This window comes from Astatotilapia calliptera, chromosome 14 (assembly GCF_900246225.1).
Source record: "Astatotilapia calliptera chromosome 14, fAstCal1.2, whole genome shotgun sequence".
Taxonomy (NCBI): Eukaryota; Metazoa; Chordata; class Actinopteri; order Cichliformes; family Cichlidae; genus Astatotilapia; species Astatotilapia calliptera.
Window position 1 is genome coordinate 10,827,431 of NC_039315.1, and position 18,740 is coordinate 10,846,170.

The 18,740-nt window shown below is 40.0% G+C and overlaps 1 protein-coding gene across 1 annotated transcript; it reads left to right on the forward strand.

Annotated features, from left to right (window-relative positions):
* Positions 1-611: 611 nt before the first annotated feature.
* On the forward strand, positions 612-18,286 carry c2cd3 (C2 domain containing 3 centriole elongation regulator). Its single transcript, XM_026192373.1, has 33 exons — positions 612-940; positions 2,078-2,347; positions 2,430-2,587; positions 2,735-2,913; positions 3,027-3,169; positions 3,248-3,380; positions 3,458-3,610; positions 3,700-3,844; positions 3,942-4,051; positions 4,161-4,364; positions 4,517-4,629; positions 4,729-4,847; positions 5,181-5,309; positions 5,399-5,845; positions 6,717-6,868; positions 7,317-7,560; positions 7,949-8,132; positions 8,219-8,402; positions 8,975-9,147; positions 9,233-9,368; positions 9,688-9,962; positions 10,478-10,558; positions 10,638-11,255; positions 11,335-11,679; positions 11,786-11,924; positions 12,004-12,068; positions 12,154-12,359; positions 12,450-12,580; positions 13,386-13,535; positions 13,613-13,803; positions 15,374-16,124; positions 16,865-16,973; positions 18,055-18,286. Exons 1-33 carry the CDS (start codon positions 889-891, stop codon positions 18,190-18,192), a joined length of 6,627 nt encoding a protein of 2,208 aa, XP_026048158.1. The 5' UTR covers positions 612-888; the 3' UTR covers positions 18,193-18,286.
* Positions 18,287-18,740: the final 454 nt, after the last annotated feature.

The window sequence follows — 18,740 nt, forward strand, 5'->3', positions numbered from 1 at the left end:
GTGTATTTGTAATTTTTCACAGTAATATATATTGTTTGGTTGTTTTTTTAATCTATTGTTTATTTGCTTTTACACAGTTGAACAGTTTTGGATTCATTGTTGAAGCTGCACTTATGGTTGTTTTAAAGGACTGTTGGACACTGGGTACAAGAAAAAACACTTTTGTGCCAATAAAATACACTTCTGAATAAAATGATTGCAAATAAAGCTTTCATATGTGTGTGTCACATACATTGTGATACATATTTCACAAATTTTAGAATCGCTTCAATTCAATGTAATGGTTGAGCTGCAAAAAGTAAAAGTGTCCACTGTGGCTAAAAAGCAAATGGCAGAGAAAAGTCTTAAAACAGAATATTATTTGCCCCCCCGCCCATCCCGATTAATCTCTGTATTCCTGCTTCCATTTCAGCAATTATTTAAACATTATGGTTTAAAAACCTCATAATTAAGATAGACATTGTACACTGTTAGTTACTGTATTAGTACAACACAATGTAAATGCCATAAATATAAGTGTAATAAATCCTCCCTCGTGGCGGTTATCATGCTGCTCAGTAATTGTGTAGTCGTAGTTTTCCACATTTTTATTATGAATGAATCTATTCAATAGCTCTAAAAAAAAACATCGCAGCAAAAATTAACTCACTTTCCCAGAATGCCTCTGTGAAAAGCAGCGGCAGCGGAAGCGGGGTAGTTCGTTGCTCGGGAACAGTTTTCCGCGCTGCTGTTTGTATTATGAGTGTCTGTGGGTGTGTGTGTGTGCCGCTCACTCAGCTGCGTTTAACGGATTATAAGTTAGCTGCAGAGCGATAACATGCCTGCTAACGTCTCTGACTGTGCTTTGGCCTGGCTGTTAGTTACAGTCCATGCTTACTGAGCTGAGGGATGAAGAGCAGAAAGCAGAGGTCCGCCAGAACTGCAGGCAGCAAAAAGAAAGGTAAACTCAGTTTAGCTAGCCGTTAGCTACTGTAATGTTACCGACAGCTGTCAGCCTCAGATTAGCCTCAAATGTTTACTTACTTATTAGTTACATTTCTCTATGTACTGTCTGTTTTGTATGCACTGTCTTTCGGTTTGTTTCGCCGGTCTTCACAAATCTCTTTTGTTTGTTTACGTGTAGCTCTAGCAGTCAACTTTATGCAACCTTTGTTTGTGGTTTTGTCAAAATATGCTAAAGCTAAAGGCAAAGTATACAATCTCTCTTTAAAACGGGCGCCTTCAATCGGTTTCTGTTTTATTCCTTTTTCGTTTTTGTGGTGTTTATGCATAAACAAGACTGTATTGATTTCATAAGAGATACCAAAATACTTGTTAATACATGGCAAGTTGGTGTAAGATTAAAGTACGCCTGTTTAGGCTGCTGCTGGTGGTGTAAGGCTGTGGGGATATTGTTTTGGCACACTTTGAACCCCTTAGTATGTATTTACTGAGAACTGTTTAAAAAACAAAACACAGCCTTCCTTTGTAATGTTGCTGGCCATGTCCATCCCTTTACTGAACATTGTATCCATTTTTTGATGGGTACAATGTCACAAAGCTCAAATTGTCTAATGTTGGTTTCTTGAACATGGCAAAGAGTTCATTGTACGTAACTAGCCTTCACAGTCATTAGATCTCAATCTAATAGAGCAATGGGCGATATTAAAAGAACTTATAAAATATCCATTGAACGTATAAGCATTGGTGTTTTTTGCTGTAAATTTATTTAGGTCTGATTTAAATCTCTGTGGATCTATGTTGTAACATACGACCTAACTGAAAGCCCCATATAACCAGTTATATCCCGCTGAAGTTAGAACAGTATTGTCAGTGTGATTTTTAGTTTGGGTTAAAGTAACTTTGACAGTAAAATTTTCCCTCTTTAACCTAATATTTTTCATTCGTTTAAAGAAAAACATTAGGTAAAATCTTTCAGTACATGTTTTTCTTTCTAGAGGAAGGCTTGATATAATTTGTCATATCCAATCTGTTATATTTGTCCAATGTTTTTCAAGCCAATAAAAGAAAATATAGGTAAACTGAACATCCCATTCTTTTTATTACTTTCTTTGTGTTTCCACTTTATCTCTTGCAGTCCCCAGTGATGTGTCCCCATCCACTAGTCTCCCACCTCTGGTCGAGGGCCAGCTCAGATGCTTCCTGAAGGTGACCATAGGCCGAGTTTTATGGACAGTTCACAAGCCACCATCTGCAACGTTCATCAGGCTGCGCTGGTGGGGAGAGTCGTCCGACGGTACACATTTCTTTCCCAGAGATGGATCACAGCTGGCACAGAAAACTATCAAGACCACAGCTCGCTTCCCCATCCGCTGTGGCCCAAAACAGTTCACCTCTTACCTTACAGGTAGTTAGGAGAGGTTGATGCTCTTGAGTTTGCTATGCTGCTTCGATTTCCTTTTAATCTCCATTATGCTGTTCATCAACAGATATGGGCTCTTTGGTGCTGGAAGCCCTAACTAAACCAGATCATCTGCCAGTTGCACGAGCTCAGGTCACTGGCATCTCCCACCTGTCACTATCACAGTCAATCAGTGGATTTTACACTCTTGTATCTCCAACGTCTGAAAAGCTGGGAGAGCTACAGGTGAGTGTAGACTTAAAATCATATTTACTTGCCAAGTGCTTATTTGGATCTGAGTATTATTGGCTGTATTGAAATTGGGCTTTGCTCACTCAGTTTGTGACATTGAGGACAGTCCACATCTAAGCTTTTTCTTACACCCCTCATCAGGTAGCTCTTAGTTTGGAGCCACTGACAGAAGCTTATGACAGCAGCGGCTCCGGTCCCCACACAGACCTCAGCACCGAGCGACGACAAGTCACCCCAGTGACCGTGCCCTCACAGCACAGGTTGCTTTCAGCCAACAACGGGAAAGAATCAGCCGAGAGCAGTGGCGGAAACACACCAAGGTTTAGAGTTGAATTCAAACACCTGCACAGCATCTCATATCTTGGCATACGCAGTGCCATTTTTAAATCAGAGGACAGTGATCTTACTTTATTCGTTGCTATAATATTTTCAGAGGGAAGGACCACTTATATTTCCAAAATGCACAGAGGGACGAAGAAGAGACGCTTGAAAATCAGATGCCAACAACAAACAGATCTCAGAACAGTCAAACAGCTGTGAATCCTTTAAATCAACCAACTAATGATATCATTTCAGGTTTGTTTAAGCATCCATGCATTATCAGTTTGCAGAAACGCATATCTATATTTTGAAATTTTATTTCTTTCATCTCAGTTATTCTCCACCGTGGAAACAAACTCAGAAATGCAATGGTTATATCAGCTTTGAAATCTGACACCGATAGTGCGGCGGCTCTGAAAGATACTCCACTGCTTCTACCAAAGGATAACATCCAACCTCTGCCAAAGTTAGTGTTGAAAAAAAATAGTGCTTCCTCTCTCTTACCAATTCACTTTCTGTAAGACTTTCTTCTTTTCTTTGCAGGCCCTTGTCTTCTCCTTCTGGGATGTTTCTTGAAAATATCCTTCACACTGATTTAACTCTGAAGCACTCTGATGATGTTACTGTAATCTCAGACAGTGGCTTGGACGGACCTGCTGACATAGACAACAGAGCTGTGGATCTGGTACTTGGCAGGTATCCATGTTTGAATTTATATCCAGATGCAGATGTACGATGTTGTATTTTTACTTAAAGTTTTCCCTTTTTTTCTCTTTTCTTTAAAGCTCTACTTCTGCTTTTCCTCTCTGGGATGGACAAGGCCCCTGCCCTGATTCTCTTTCTGGTCATAGCAGTGTCTGTAGCGATAGCGAGCTCAATGATCCACAGTATGATCAGAGCTTGCTGGAAAATTTGTTCTACAAAACTCCTGTAACTAGATGACTTTTATATGTTTGTTTTTTTAAATTTTGGTAAAGTAAGCTTTGTCAGTTTAACAGATTTTCTAGTATAACTGTCATTCTTTCAGATTACAGGTACCACATTAGCTGACACTGAGGAGGAGTGCCAAGGGATCGTGTCTTCAAGTAAAGATCAGGCAAAAAAGCTGACTGAGTCTGCACCCAAGATTAGTGAAGGGTGAGGGCCTTTACGTATTCTTTTTAAGTCAGAGCTAGAACTTCTTTCAGAGGCTCAGGTTGTTCTTAGATGCATGAAATGGTTGGGAACTGTGTTTTTCTGTGTCCAGCCACAATTCAGAGAATCAGCGGTCAGGAGATGGTGGGAATATCCATTTTCTCCTGAGTGCAGAGCAGCTGACTTTGCTGAGTTCGGTGCGGCTGGCAAGAGTGACGATTGAGTCTCTGACTGTACCAGCTGGCAGCTCACCCACAACACCCAGAAAAACCTCAAATAAAGGAAAACCACTTCGGCCATTAATTGCCAGGAAATGGTTAGGAAAACATTTAAAATCTTGTTGATCATAATGCTAATAATAATTATAACGATAATAATAATAATAATGATGATGATGCAAATCACTGACTTTGTTATAAAAAATACAAACTTTTAGGGACAAAACCGTATGTCATTTTCTTCTTTTAGTACATATTTTGTTGAGTATTCGTTCCCAGTGACTTCAAATCGACATGATCGCAGTAAGGCAAGCCGAGATGGGGAAGTGACCAGAGTTGTTTCCAGTAAAGTCACAGGAAGAGGTATGACCATTGAGAATCTGCTTTAATGAAATCATCCCAAGTGAAAAGTGCTGCTTGTGGTGCTTCAGGTTTGTGACTGACAAACATTATGTTTTTTAGTGGTGAACTTCCATCATCTCTCTGTGTTTCCTGTCAACTTCAGTACAGCCACAGTTGAACAGTGGTGGAGAACTGATCTGATTTTCAAGATTTACTCACGAAAGAGTGACCAAAGGAAAGTAAGTATCTTCAGGCTGACTATTAGTAATTTGATTTTGTTGAAATTTGTCAGTTATTTCATGATATGTGAGCTACTGTTTTTCTTAACAAAGGCTTTACGTTATGATTATTTTTAATTAACTGGTTGTTTTGAAGTTAAAATATTTTTGACATACACATTTTCAGACAATAACACAAGTGTGATTAAAATATTGAAGAGTCTGTTATTGTATTTCTAACATGTTCTACAAACACATGGCTGTGATTCCATTAAATATAAAAAAAGATCATTGCTGTTTTCTTTTAAATGCTCGGGTGTACTATGTGTTAAATCGCTATATCCTGTGTTGCAGCCTGTTGCCATTGGTAAGGCAATTCATCCATTGCGCAGTCTGCTGCAGAACGAGCAGCTGAGTCAGTCTGTCGTGTTGCCTGTTCAGAGAGAAGGCAACAGTGAAACATGGGAGTTTGGACCTCTCAAGGCAATATATTTTCATTGGCTTGCTTCTTTTACTCAGGAAGTAATGTTTGGAAGCAACTGTCACAGAAGTAATGTTGATGTGTTTTGCAGGTTTCACTAGAACTTGGAGCACACAGTAAAGGTTTCTCCTCTGAAAAAAGTAAAAGCAAGGTGACTTGGAGAGACATGTCACCGTCACAAAGTCCTGAGAGACAGGTGGGCCTCAGAACCCAGCATGCTACCAATGGCAGAGAGGAGTTACCGGCTAGTTCTTTTGAAGAAGCCAGGCTGAATGTTTGGACACCTCAGAGACCCTCCAGGGAACCTGCTCCTATTTCCGGCTATCAAACATCTCCCCCTAAATCGTGGCAGCAGGTGGAGGAGGAACCTGAGGCCCTGCTGCATGCCTTACTCATGGTACCAGATGGGAAGAACTTCAACTGTGGGCCTCTGCAGGCTCCGAATGTTTATTTGAACTGTAAACTGTTTTGGTGTGATGAGCCGGCAAGATCTGTTGTCAGCTGGGGTCAGCCAAACCCTACGTTTAACTTTGTTCAGGTAAGTGCTGCAGGTCCATTATTCTCACCACATTTAAAGTTTGCTGCCTGGCTTTGTACGTCATTGGAATGATCTTATTTATGAAGGGAAATTACTATAATGTTTTTGCAAACTGAATCCACAAAACAAAAGACATAAAACTTACTTTTTCTCTTAAGTCTTTTTTCTGGATCTACAAAGAGTTTGCACAAAGCTGTTTTTTGTAATAAAGGAGTATATGGGAGCATTATGAGTTTTTTATTTTTGACTGTTGTTTTAAAAGCTTTACATATTGTTACATGTTTTTTTTAATATTTTATTTATGTACGTGATACTGTGCTATTCTACAAGAAACTAGTAGTAAAATTAACATAAGAATAAATTAGCATAAACTAGCATTAGAAATTATTCTGTGGCTTCACAGAGTAGTGGTTTATCTGTTTGTCTATCATGGGAAAAATCCCTGGTTGGAGACCAGGAGGAGAAACAAATCCTCTTGGGGTTCCTTCAGTAAAGGCATCTGACATAAAAATCAATGCATACATTAGTCTGTTTTACCTGGCAGGCGTTTTGTTTATTTGTTTATTCCAGAAGCTACCAGATTTGGAAGCTGTTTGTTGAATCAATTAAAACTACATGGATGCAACAAACAGACACTTCAGAATTAGTGAAAAGTAAATGTAGATTAATTAAATGTAGTAATAATAATATAATTATTATTATAATTATTATTATTATAATTATTACTTATTATTATTATCTTTAAAACTGTTTTATGTTCCAGGCTTTAATCCTTTTTTTTAGTCTGGCATTTTTAGTTGTCGGGATCATTGATGATTTCTCAGTGCCTGCAGCTTGATCTAAATACACTCTTTACATTTCTCTGTTTTAGGTGACACCTGTGGCCTTAACAGCTAAGCTGCTGGAGAGGATGAAGAATAATATGATGGTCATAGAAGTGTGGCAGAAGACTAGAAGCTCAGGGCAGGATCGACTCCTTGGCCTAGTTAAATTGCCTCTTCATCAGTTCTACATGTCATTCAGGTAAGATAGGTAAACAATAATATAGGATAATTATGAAATATTACAGTTGCTAGCTGGTCAGCTGACCATTTATTTGTTTGCAAAAAGTATCTCTGAGTTTTTGACTGAAGGAATTAGTTAAATGTGAATGCTACACCATTTGTGCCTGGGAATTATATTTTGATGTTTAGTTTTTTTGACTGTTCATATACCAACGCTTTGAGAACGTTATCCACTGATTAACAATTGTAATTGTTATTTAGCTGACAGTCCTATAAATTGGAATCACAATAATAATATCTGAGAGGGAAGAGCAGTGAAAACTTTTAGTATCCCAGGTTTACATACACCAAGAATGTATTGTAAAAGGCAGTTACCCTACATTCTAGTCACTAAGTGGATTCCTAAAATATATGACAAAGTATAGAACATACTAACATGTTTACTAAAATATGTCTGTCCCCTTCAGGGATCCAAAGATCACCCACCTCCTCCTGCAGGCGCAGTACCCTGTTTTAGGGGTGGACTGCTACATGCCTGTCATTGATGTGTTCTCAGGGAGCTGTAAAGGAAACCTCAGGGTTGTTTTGGCTATGGGCCAATCAGAGCAGATCGTTTCCCTCCAGCGTACGAGAGATGAAGAATATGACTCGTTGCCTCATCTTGTGAGACCAGTTCATCTGCTTGATCACCATCCACATTCACAAACAAAGGTTGGTGTTACCATTGGCTGCATAATACTTGTCAAATAGATTAGTCTGGCAGTTTTTTTTATTTTATTTTAATAGAAAGTATAGAGAAAATTCCACTTTAAATATGTGCTGGCACACAATACAGACCAAAATATAAATATAAATAAATCTGCACAATTTACATTTGTCCCTATTGAGTTTTTATGGAAACTCGCTGCAATGCTTTTTTGTTGTTGTTGTTTTTTGTTAATTTAGATCCTTAAAACCTCACAACTCATGAATGTGACTTGGTAGAATAAATATTCATGAAAACGTTAACACCAAACTTCAACACAACTTGTTTGTTCCCTTTCTTTCTCTAATGTGTTGGTATGAAAACAAACAAACATTAACTGCTCTGCTCCCTCAGGTGACTGCAGCACATGTAGAATCTATGAGAGAGCATGTTTTTGTGGTAAGGGTGGAGAGGGTCAGTGGGATGACTCCTCTGCAGTCCACAGTGTGGGGTGAGGCAGACTGCTACATCCAGTACAGCTTCCCCTGTCAGGAGGGCAACTCTGCTGCAGACATGGACCAAAACCTCATAGAGAGCAGTAAGGCCACCTAATCATTTCAAATCTTCATCATAAGATGTTTCTATTCCCTCTGAATCATTCCAAGCTTAATCACATCCCAACAGCTGTGAACCTGAAACCATTTCGTACCACCACAACGCTCTGTGTTCCTGACCCGGTGTTTGGTCACACAGAGACTCATGTGCTCCTGGCTCCTGAAGGAGTTCCTGTCCAGAGGCTGCTACTCGGCTCTCTCTCAAGTCAAGGTCTCAGCAGCGGTGGAGGCATCCAGTTTGAAGTGTGGTGCAGGTTTGTGGATGCTGTTATGTCATCCATGTATCATTTAAACTTTAATAAAATAATGAAATGATGTTTACCACAGTTAAAATGCTGATTATAAGCCTAATATTTTTACCCCAGGAATGGTAATGTTTTGGTTTCCTGTTTTAGCTGAAGTGCCCTCTGTAAAAATAGGTTTTAAACTTTACTTAAAGTTTCATTAGGTACAAGGAGCACAGAAAACTTTACTTCCTTGGCAGCTTTTGTAAATTTTGTTTCATTACATAAATCTAGTGCATTTTGTATGTTTTTAATCAGTGAGTATCACACTGTATCCTGTTAAGGAAAATACTTTATTTCTAAATGCTCAGTTGTGCATACGGTAATGATATACAGGTCTGCAGCATTACTCTTTAGTGTCTTTAGTGAAGTGATTCTCAAGCTGCATGTGTGTGTACAGACAACCAGGTGTAGTGGGGGCATGCCAGACAGAATTTTGAGATCCACTAACTTAAATCAGAATTTATGTGAAAGTAATCAGTCTTAATTGTAACTGGCTCAACTTGTTTTCTTTTTGTGATCAATATAATGTCTCTCTGTAGATATTACTATCCAAATGTGAGAGATCAGCTCGTGGCCAGAGGAATGCTTCCACTGTCCAAGCTGTGTGCCATGGTTACCATGCAGAGGCAAACTCCTGATGAGGCTCAGATGTTCTCTCTGCCCCTGATTCCCAGGACAGAGAGTCCCACAGTACACCAACCTCAGCCTTCAGGTATACACACATAATTATGCACGCATGCTAATAGGAATATATAGATACAGGCCGTATCTGAATGTTATTGCTTTTGTTTTTGTAGGACTGTTAGATGTTTGCATTCGATACAAGCACAGGCCTGTGAGACCTGAAGGACACACTGGAAGAGGAGCTGCCTCTCGAGTTGTGACACTCGTGGTTCAAGTGCACAGAGCATGTGGTCTGAAGGCTGCCGCAAGGTACATCACTATTACTGACCTCTGGACAATTTGCCTTTTTTATTTCATCTATGTATGATAAAGCTCATTAATTAGAACAGATTTTCTGTACACCTGCTCACTTTGATAAAAATATTTGGGTTAGGATGTAGGATTAAGAGCTGATGATGTGCACCAAATCTACAGTTGTTGAGACTCTGCTGTTTTATTTTTGTTCATTCTGAGATTGGTGGCAAATTTCATCTGATCAAAATAAAAGTATTCGCTCATTTCTTCTTTATGTGTATTGAAACCATAATGCCCAAATTAGTATTTAGAAATACTGCCTCTGCTATTTCAGGATATTATCAGAACAAGATGAGAGGTTCAGCTACTTTGTCGGCGTTGGTTTGAACACTTTCATCACAGTCCAGCTTTCTTTCTTGCCCGAGAGTGAAAGGAGGTGCACCCGCACAGCAGCAAAGGCTTTCTGCCCCGAGTTCGACCACCACATGGAGGTGTCCTGTGATCTGCTTGCTCAGACCAGCAGCGGAGAAACCTTCAGCCTTGCTGAGCAGCTGGAACAGGCTTCTGCTGTCTTCACTGTGTGGAACCGAGACAATCGTAAAAGTTTAAGTGAGCTCAGTGCACTCTTTGTGAAATGAGGTTACTCTTACATTTAACTTGCCTAAAGTATATTATGTTACAGTTTTCTGATTATGTTTAACTTGAGACCATTAATCATTTATTTTACTTTTTATTTATCTTTTCTTTACCCATCAGTGGAGCCTTAAAGAAATTGTCATAGTTTTTTTTTTTTTTATATATTATATCATATACACCCGTGCAATAACTGACTGATCTAGATATTAAGAATCGTCATGAATGTTAGCCCTAGTTTGTGAATATTTTTCGTTATACACCATTTAACAGTGAGATAAACATCAATGCGTTGGAAAAGTTTGTAAAAGAGCTGATCCAGGATGGGACATTGGAGGATACCTTTGCTTTTTGGCAGCATAATGTCAAGTTAAAAAACAAACAAACATGTATTTAAAATTTTTGAAACATTATTGTGTAAAAATTTTATTAGCAGTATTTGTTTCTAATATTGTCCTTTTTTTTTTTTTTTTTTTTTTTTTCTTTTGTAGGTGTGAACGTTTCCAAATCTAAAGATTTAATGTTGGGGACTGTGAAAATACCTCTGTCTGAGCTCATCAACAAAAGAACAGGTATGTTGGGCTTAAAATAGTTAAAGCAGTTATTTTTTGTTAAGACTTTGTCAGAGTTTTTCTTTTTCCACATATGTAGGTATTTCTGGCTGGTTTGGAGTTTATATAAGTCTTGAAGCAAGTTCTTCTCAGCACCAGCACATCTTGGTCGGAGGCCTAGAGCTTTCCATTAGCTTCGCTCACCACTCTGATAGAGAAAGGGTCATTAAAGCTGCTCAGGGTTTAGGCTGGGAAAATACCCTGACTGACAGTTCCATGATGCAGGATGAAGAAGAACTGTTTGAAGAGAGCATGAGAAAACTCTCGCTGACCTTTACCATGCCTAGAGTGTGGCTACCCATCCACTGTTTGCTGCTACCTGGGCACAGTGAGCTGCTGCGCTCCACCTACTGCTACATCAGGTACAAGTTCTATGACCGAGACGCCTTCTGTTCTCACCTGAAACACCCATCTGCTGATGAAGGCGCAGGGGAAGACAAGGCCACAGTGAGTTTTGAAGGAAGTAGGACTGTTGAACTGAGACGTACGCAGCCTTTAATGTGGTATCTAAGGGAGGAGAGGCTGGAGGTGCAGGTGTGGGTTGCCTTTAAGAAAAATAAAACCAGAAGGCCCAGTGACACAGACCGACTGGTGGGCTCAGCATTCGTCGATCTGTCCTCGCTTGCAAAGACTTCCAAGCAGAAGCTGACGCTAAGTGGTATGAAATAACTGCTCAGCAATGCTTTAGTAAAATCGTCTCCATATTTCAGAGTGTAATAAATTTTGTATTTTCACAGGAGTGTACCCTCTGTTCAGGCGCTCAGCAGCAGATCTACAAGGAGCAGCTCTCAGGGTACACATCACCTTGACAGGCGGTTCAGATCCAGGAGAAATACCTACTGGAGCTGAGACTCAGGTGGACTCTGACAGTCAGGAAGAACTGGTATCAGAGGACATGGAAGAAAGAGATCAAGTCCTTTCTCCATCTACACTCAGAAAATCATCAGCACAGAGCAAACACAAGTATAAATCCTCCAGAGCCACTCCAGACATCTCATCTGTGCAGCACACGGAACAGAGTACAGATGAATCTTTCCCTGTGACAGTCACAGTGGATCGGGCCATGCACCTGAACCTGAAAGGTGTGACCTGATGTCTTGTGCCTTTTTTTTTTCTAAAAAAAAAGAAAGCAAAACAGAAACAAAACGTACAGTTCACTAACAACAACATGTTTGTCTTTTCCATCAGGCTGTCCCCTCGCAGAACGCAGTGAAGGGATGCCATGTTGCTGTGTTTCATACGCCACTGCTGACTCTGCTGAACCAGTGTCCACGGCTGTGATAGCTAACACAGACTCCCCTGTGTGGGACCATCAGCACGAGTGCAGGTTGAATAACTTCACAGACCTCAACTTAAATAACCTACTGATCAAACATCAGGCTAATGTGTTTGTTTCAAATTTCCAGGCTATCAAAGCAGCTCCTGGTTGATCCACAACAATCCCTTGTGTTTAAAGTCTGGCATAAAGGAGGTACAGGAGCTGTTTCACCCCGTTGTTTGTGTTGCTTTAATGTTTTTGAAGGATTAATTTATTCATTTTCATTTTGCTTCCATAGAGCTGGACAGGGTGATTGGATTTGCCTCTGTAGACCTGTCCCCTTTAGTCTGTGGCTTCCCATCAGTGTGCGGTTGGTACAACATCACAGACTTTGGCGGCCAGTGTCACGGCCAGCTTAAAGTGTCCATCACTCCACTGAAGGGGGTCCAAGATTTACGCTGGCAGAGACTATCTGTGAGTGAAGAAGCTGCCAAAAACTCATTGGTGAGAGAACTCAGACTGCTTGAACAGATTTTTTTACTCTTGATGGCTTTCTCAAAATTTGAAACAAACCAGAAGGTGTTTGTCTGGCAGGGTTTGTTCCAGGCCTTTCCTCTCAGCTACCAGACTACAGCCACATACAGCAGCTTTCCCTCTCACATCAGCAGGTTCCCTGAGCAGAAGATCTCATCACCCGACCACACGAACAGGCTGTTCTCTGAAAGGTTTTTATTCACACCATGGTTGTGCCGATCATCTGTTAGAATATTTGCAGCCAGTAAGGCAATGGAAGATGTTCATCAGCTGTGTTTCATCATTTTTGTGGTCCTTATTCCTGAGATCCAGTCTCATAAATGTGTATCACTTAGTTTAGACACATTGAGGACTGAAAAACATTAGGGCAGGTTTTTGTATATCTACAGTAAGTAAGTAAGCCTTAAGCCTCCCCTCATTTCTTTGTATTTTGCCATGAAAATCAGAAATATGTGCAGCGATTTGTTGAAACGTATAAATCTGGAAACAAACAATTAAGCATTTAGGCAAAAAAACAGTTTTAACATTGGTGACACAGTTTAGTTTAGTTTCCACTTCTTGTGTAAAATAAAATAATATTTTACAAAAATAAAATTAAAAAAACACTGGTCTCTGAAAATGATATGGACTGAAAATGAGTTTAAAGCAGCCAATGTCCTCCAAAAACCTTCAGAAAGTCTGGAGAACTATTGCACAAGACCACTTCAAAAAATTACAAGTCTGACCCCTTTGGAAACAAAATACAAATAAATGAGTGTAGTGTAAGTACTGTGTATAATACTGTGTTTGTGCAATGGGGATTAATTCGTTTTCCTGTCACAAAATGTCAACAAAACAAAAGAACACAAGCGTCTGCTATCAGATTATTTTAAACATTGGTATTGGCACAGAACTGGTGCTTTGCAGAACCGGTCCTTGCATAGTTTTATTCATTGCCACATGCTACAATATAAAGTCTGCAACTGTATTTATATGTTATTGTAATGACTGCTGCAGGTCCAGTGAGAGTGACCGTCATTCTGAGCACATGGACAATGTACGCCTGTACCATCAAAGTCTGCAGGAGCAAACAGCGTCTCAGTCCTTTCACAGCAGCAGTGCAGGTGACATCAATCCTTCCAGCTCGATCCTGTTCTCAGCACTCAGGTACCAGTTTATGGACACTGCATTGTTTAACCATTTATGACTGATGCAGAGCCTGAGCTTTGTTTCTTTTCTTACAGGAAAAAACTGAGCGAGCTTGACAACATTCAGAAATATTTCAGCCGCAAACTTTCAACTCCTACATTCCCACCTATGCCAGAGCAGGAAAGTCACAATAAACATGAGAAACGGAGGGACTCGGAGTACAGCTCATCTCAGCTTCTACTAAAGTCAAACCAGTTAGTCGGAGAAGTCCACAACATCATCAGTGGTGAGTTCATCCATTTACTGCTAAGGTCCTAGAGGACGTTGTGGTCAACCAGTTAACTGCTGCTCTGGATCAGCACAGCATTCTTGACCACTTTCAATCAGGTTTTTGTAGATTTCATTGAATTGAAACGGCTCTTCTGAGAGTATCACATGACATTTTGAGGCCGAGCAACAGGGGAAACTGTTCTCTGCTGCTCAGGTTGGACCTTACCTCAGTTTTTGATACAGCTGAACGTTTCATTCTGCTTAATAGGCTGAAGTACTAGGTTGGTATATCAGTATCTGGTTGGAGGGATTCTCTTCATACCTGTCTGACAGATCATTTTCTGTAGCTACTTCAAAGCACAGATCTCCCCTTATCCAGTTCATTTTGGTGTACCTCAAGGTTTCTGTTTTGGGGCCTCTGCTGTTTTTATTGTATTTGGTCCCCCTTGGGCACATTCTGTCAACCTTTAAGGGCATCTCTTATCTCTGCTCTGCAGATGATAATTGGTTCTACACCTCATTTCACCCAAATGAAATTTGAAAACTTAGCAGTTTATTGAAGTGCCTAGACACTGTTAAACAGTGGATGGCAGACAGTTTTCTTCAACTAAACCAAGACAAAACTGAAATAATTAGAACCTCTTGGTTCTTTGGCAAACTTGGAGAGCTTTTCACAGACAGACACCAGGTTATACCAGAGGGCTTCTACTAACATATGTCTATGGCAGGCCCCTGAGGTTCTGTGACCAGGGCCTGCTGATGGTGCCCAATACTAAGCTGAAAACAAAAGGAGACAGATTCTTCTGTTTAGTGGCCCACAGACTCAAGTCTTAAGATCGGTGGACTCTTTTAAAAGCCAGTTAAAAACAAAACTTTTTAAATCTGATTTTTATTAATTTCTCTTGTTTTGCTTTTTTATGCATAGTTGGCAGAGTTGGTAGAGCAGGTCACCTCCTAACCAGAAGGTTGGTGGTTCGGTCCTAGTATGCTCCAGTCTGCATGCCAAATAACCTTAAGCAAGATGCTAACCCCAGCTTGCTCTCCAATGCATCCATCGGAGTGTGGATGTGTGTATGAATGTTAGTTAGACAGAACTAAAAAACTTAAGAAAAGAGAAAAGTGCTTGTGTGATTGGGTGAATGAACGAGTTGTGTAAAGCGCTTTGAGTGCTCAGAATAGAAAAGCCCTATATAAGAACCAGTCCATTTATTATAATAATAATAATAATAATAATAATAATAATAATGGATTGCATTTATATAGCACTTTTCGGGCCCTCAAAGCGCTTTACAATTCCACTATTCATTCACTCTCACATTCACACACTGGTGGAGGCAGCTACAGTTGTAGTCACAGCTGCCCTGGGGCAGACTGACAGTCTTCTGCTGCTTGTTATTTAAATGAGCTCATTGTACAGTTTTTCTCATATCCCATTATATTTATTTTATATGCAAATTACATTTATGTTATTAACTTCTTCTGTGTGAGCCAGACAAAACTAAAAAGATTCAGCTTTGGGTTTAGACACATGTTGCATGCATGTGTGTTTCTCAAACCCTTCAAACTTTGTCTGTCTCTTTACACAGGTCTACAACGACACCGCTTGGAAACAATTCCTTCAAACCCACAGAGTAGCTCAACAGTGTCACCTGTTGGAGACAGCAATACACAAGCAATCACTGAGAGATCGTCCAGTCCTCACAGAGTTTCACATTGTTCCCCAGAAGTCACGTCTCCTCTGTCATTTACACCAGCAGAAGTGTCTGAGGACCTCACAGACTCTGAGCCTGAGGAAGAAAAGGACAGACGAAGTGGCAAGGCTAAAATGACTGAGAGTGATGAAGAAGAAACAGGTTGCAGAGAGGAAGAGGACGATGATGTGGATGAGCAGACAGATGAGGATTATGAGGAGGTTGTAGTGAAGCTGAGGCCTTTAAATGAGGTGACCTCATTAACAGACAAAACCAGTCCCTGGACCAGCATCTTGTCAGATCCTGAATTGGCCTCTCTGGAGAGCCTGGAGGGACCAGAGCACCTGGACCTGAGTGAAGATGAGGGCAAGAAGGAACTGCTGGTAGATATGGAATCGGGTCACCCCAGTGGGAAGCACAGGGAAGAGGAAAGTGAAGACGACTGCAGCTTAAATGGTTCCACAGGAGATGCTTCAGATCTGGAGAGAGGTGATGAAACGTCGCAACATGCTGGAGGTGAAAGACAACAACAAGAACTAAACAGCCCTAACAAGAGGTCACATGACACAGATTCATCACCAGCCAAACAGCACACCACAGACACCCACAGTGTTTCCGCCTCCTCAGACGAGCCACACCTCCAACGGTATCTTTAAATGTGTTTCATGATTCATTTGTGGCCGTTAGGTTATGCTGTTGGTTTTTGCTTTTCTGAGCCAGTTCAAATCAGTGATTCATTATAAAACTTGTGTTAGGTGTGTAAATGCTTCATCTTGTGTGGCGTCTTTAGGGTTTTATTTCAACATTCATCTCAACAATCTAGACATAAGGAGACTGACAGGTGGAAGTGCGAAAACGTTCCTGCTGAGCAGGCTGAACATAAACTCACACACACTAAATCCCATGTGGTTGCTCACAGTCTGTGTAATAATGAATAATAATAATGGATTAGATTTATATAGCACTTTTCAAGGCACTCAAAGCGCTTTACAATTCCACTATTCATTCACTCTCACATTCACACACTCGTGGAGGCAAGCTACAGTTGTAGCCACAGCTGCCCTGGGGCAGACTGACAGAAGCGAGGCTGCCATATCGCGCCATCGGCCCCTCTGGCCATCACCAGTAGGCGGTAGGTGAAGTGTCTTGCCCAAGGACACAACGACCAGGACTGAGAGCCCGGGGATCGAACCGGCAACCTTCAGATGCGCTTCCCCTTAATATAGTTTTCCCGTGGAGGTCAAACAGATATTTTTTTTTGTTTTGTTTTTCTGAACATTTACTTTCATGTTTTTGGGGAGTGTTTAAACACAGTTCCCCTCCTCTTCAGTTGTAACTGCCTCAAAACACACTGAGAACGTGTTTTCTTTAACTTTATCCATTAAGCTCTGTTCCTGCAGAGGTTCTAAACTTCTTCCTCCCCTCCCACCAACTGGAGGCGTCGATGAGAGCTATACGTTTAGCACCCACGTTCTCCCAGGCATCCAGCAACCCGGTGAGTGTTTGTCCACGGGCAGTGCTTTTGGCCGTCACGCCTGCTTATATGTTCACTCTCTCCACTCCTGTTACTTTTACAGTGGTGTTAGAGATTAACCTTTACCTTTGATGTATCTGTTCATGTTTGCATAATTTAATGGTTTTGCAAATATACTTGCCCAACCTTCTGTACACACAGTGTTATGAATAATCTTTCGCATGATGTGTGATGTGCGTGATGCCAGACTGACATTCGGTGTAATTTAACACTCAGTTCTGCAGCACTAACAGGTTGACTTTCTCTGATCTCATTCACAGTGTTTGCCCAGCATTTAAATGTTGGGGTTTTTTTGTTTTGTTTTTTAAACCAACAACACATTTTTGTATTTTTGCAAACTTTGGATGTGATTAAGTAAAAAGTATGAATTCTAAAACCACTGATTGGATCTCTCTTCTAATGTAATTGATCATTTTAATATAATTTAAAACAAACAAAAATAATAAATCAAATACAGCTTTATTGTCAAAAACCATATGTACATTCCATACACAAGAATTTGAAATTGAAACGGTCCCACGGCCCTCAGTGTACACTAAAACAATATAAAGATAAAAATAAAATAAAAGTCTTATATACAACACAATATAATACTGCAGTACAATACAATAAGATGCTGTCACATGCAAAAAAGAAGAATCAATGGAGATGACTGTCACTCCTGTTTTTTTAATTTTACAACTTTTTGAAGAGCACAATAAAACAGAGAAGTTGAGAGTTAGAACTTATTTGGAGAGGTGGTGTGACTGTTGGCACCACCTCTCCTCCCTGCATGATGACGAGACCTTTCAAAGAAACTAGTTCAGGCATGCCATTTGTTGCTGATACATGCAGCTGACAGTCTCACAACATGAAGGCTAACCAAACAAAGGTTTGTTGTGTGTGAATTGTGAGTCATATAATCACAAAAAAAGATTCAGATCAATTAACTTATTTGTCTTCAGCCTCCCCTGCAACTAAGCTGTCTTGGTACACTGTGTGCTAGCAGTTCAGAACTTGTGTTTTTTTTTTTTTTTTTAACTTTAACGCTTCATGTTTTCAGGACCAGAACTCATCGGTTCACAGCGCCCCACCTCCCAGAGGCCCTCGGCAGCGTCCCAACATGTCACCGTCATCCATGAAGAAAGAGACGGAGAGAATAGCAAAAATTTTTGCAGCTCACTTTGATGAGACTAATTAGAGACGTTTGGTTTCAGCCTGCAACAATAATCATGTATATTAAATGTAACATGTTGTATTTTTATAAATAAATATTAACCATTTTCACTACTGAAGTTTTTTTTTTTTTGTGGTTTTTGTTTTTTTAAATGTTTTATTGAAGCTGAATGTCTGCAGGCTGGTGGCCACAAGTTTTGGTGATGTAACTGTTTCAGGTTCTCTCTTGAATAAGACAGCTGTGTATGTTAATTTCATGTTTTTGGGTTTCCCATCATGTTGATTTGTTAAAGAAATAAAACATTGAAGTTCAGTTTAAAAATGCCATTGCTAGTCCACATCACCTCTTCACCTCATTATAGTAGCTGACATAACAGAAGGGCACCTGTACATATGTGTGGGTATTTATATGAGAAATGTGATACACGTAATTGGCATCAAATAAAAAAAATGCAAAAATGAGGCATAAGTCAGGATAACTGGGAATATTTATGGAATATGTGGTGGCAGTTAAAGTTGAACGTTTCGTTGATAATAAACAACTATATAAAAGATAAACAAATATGGAAGAGT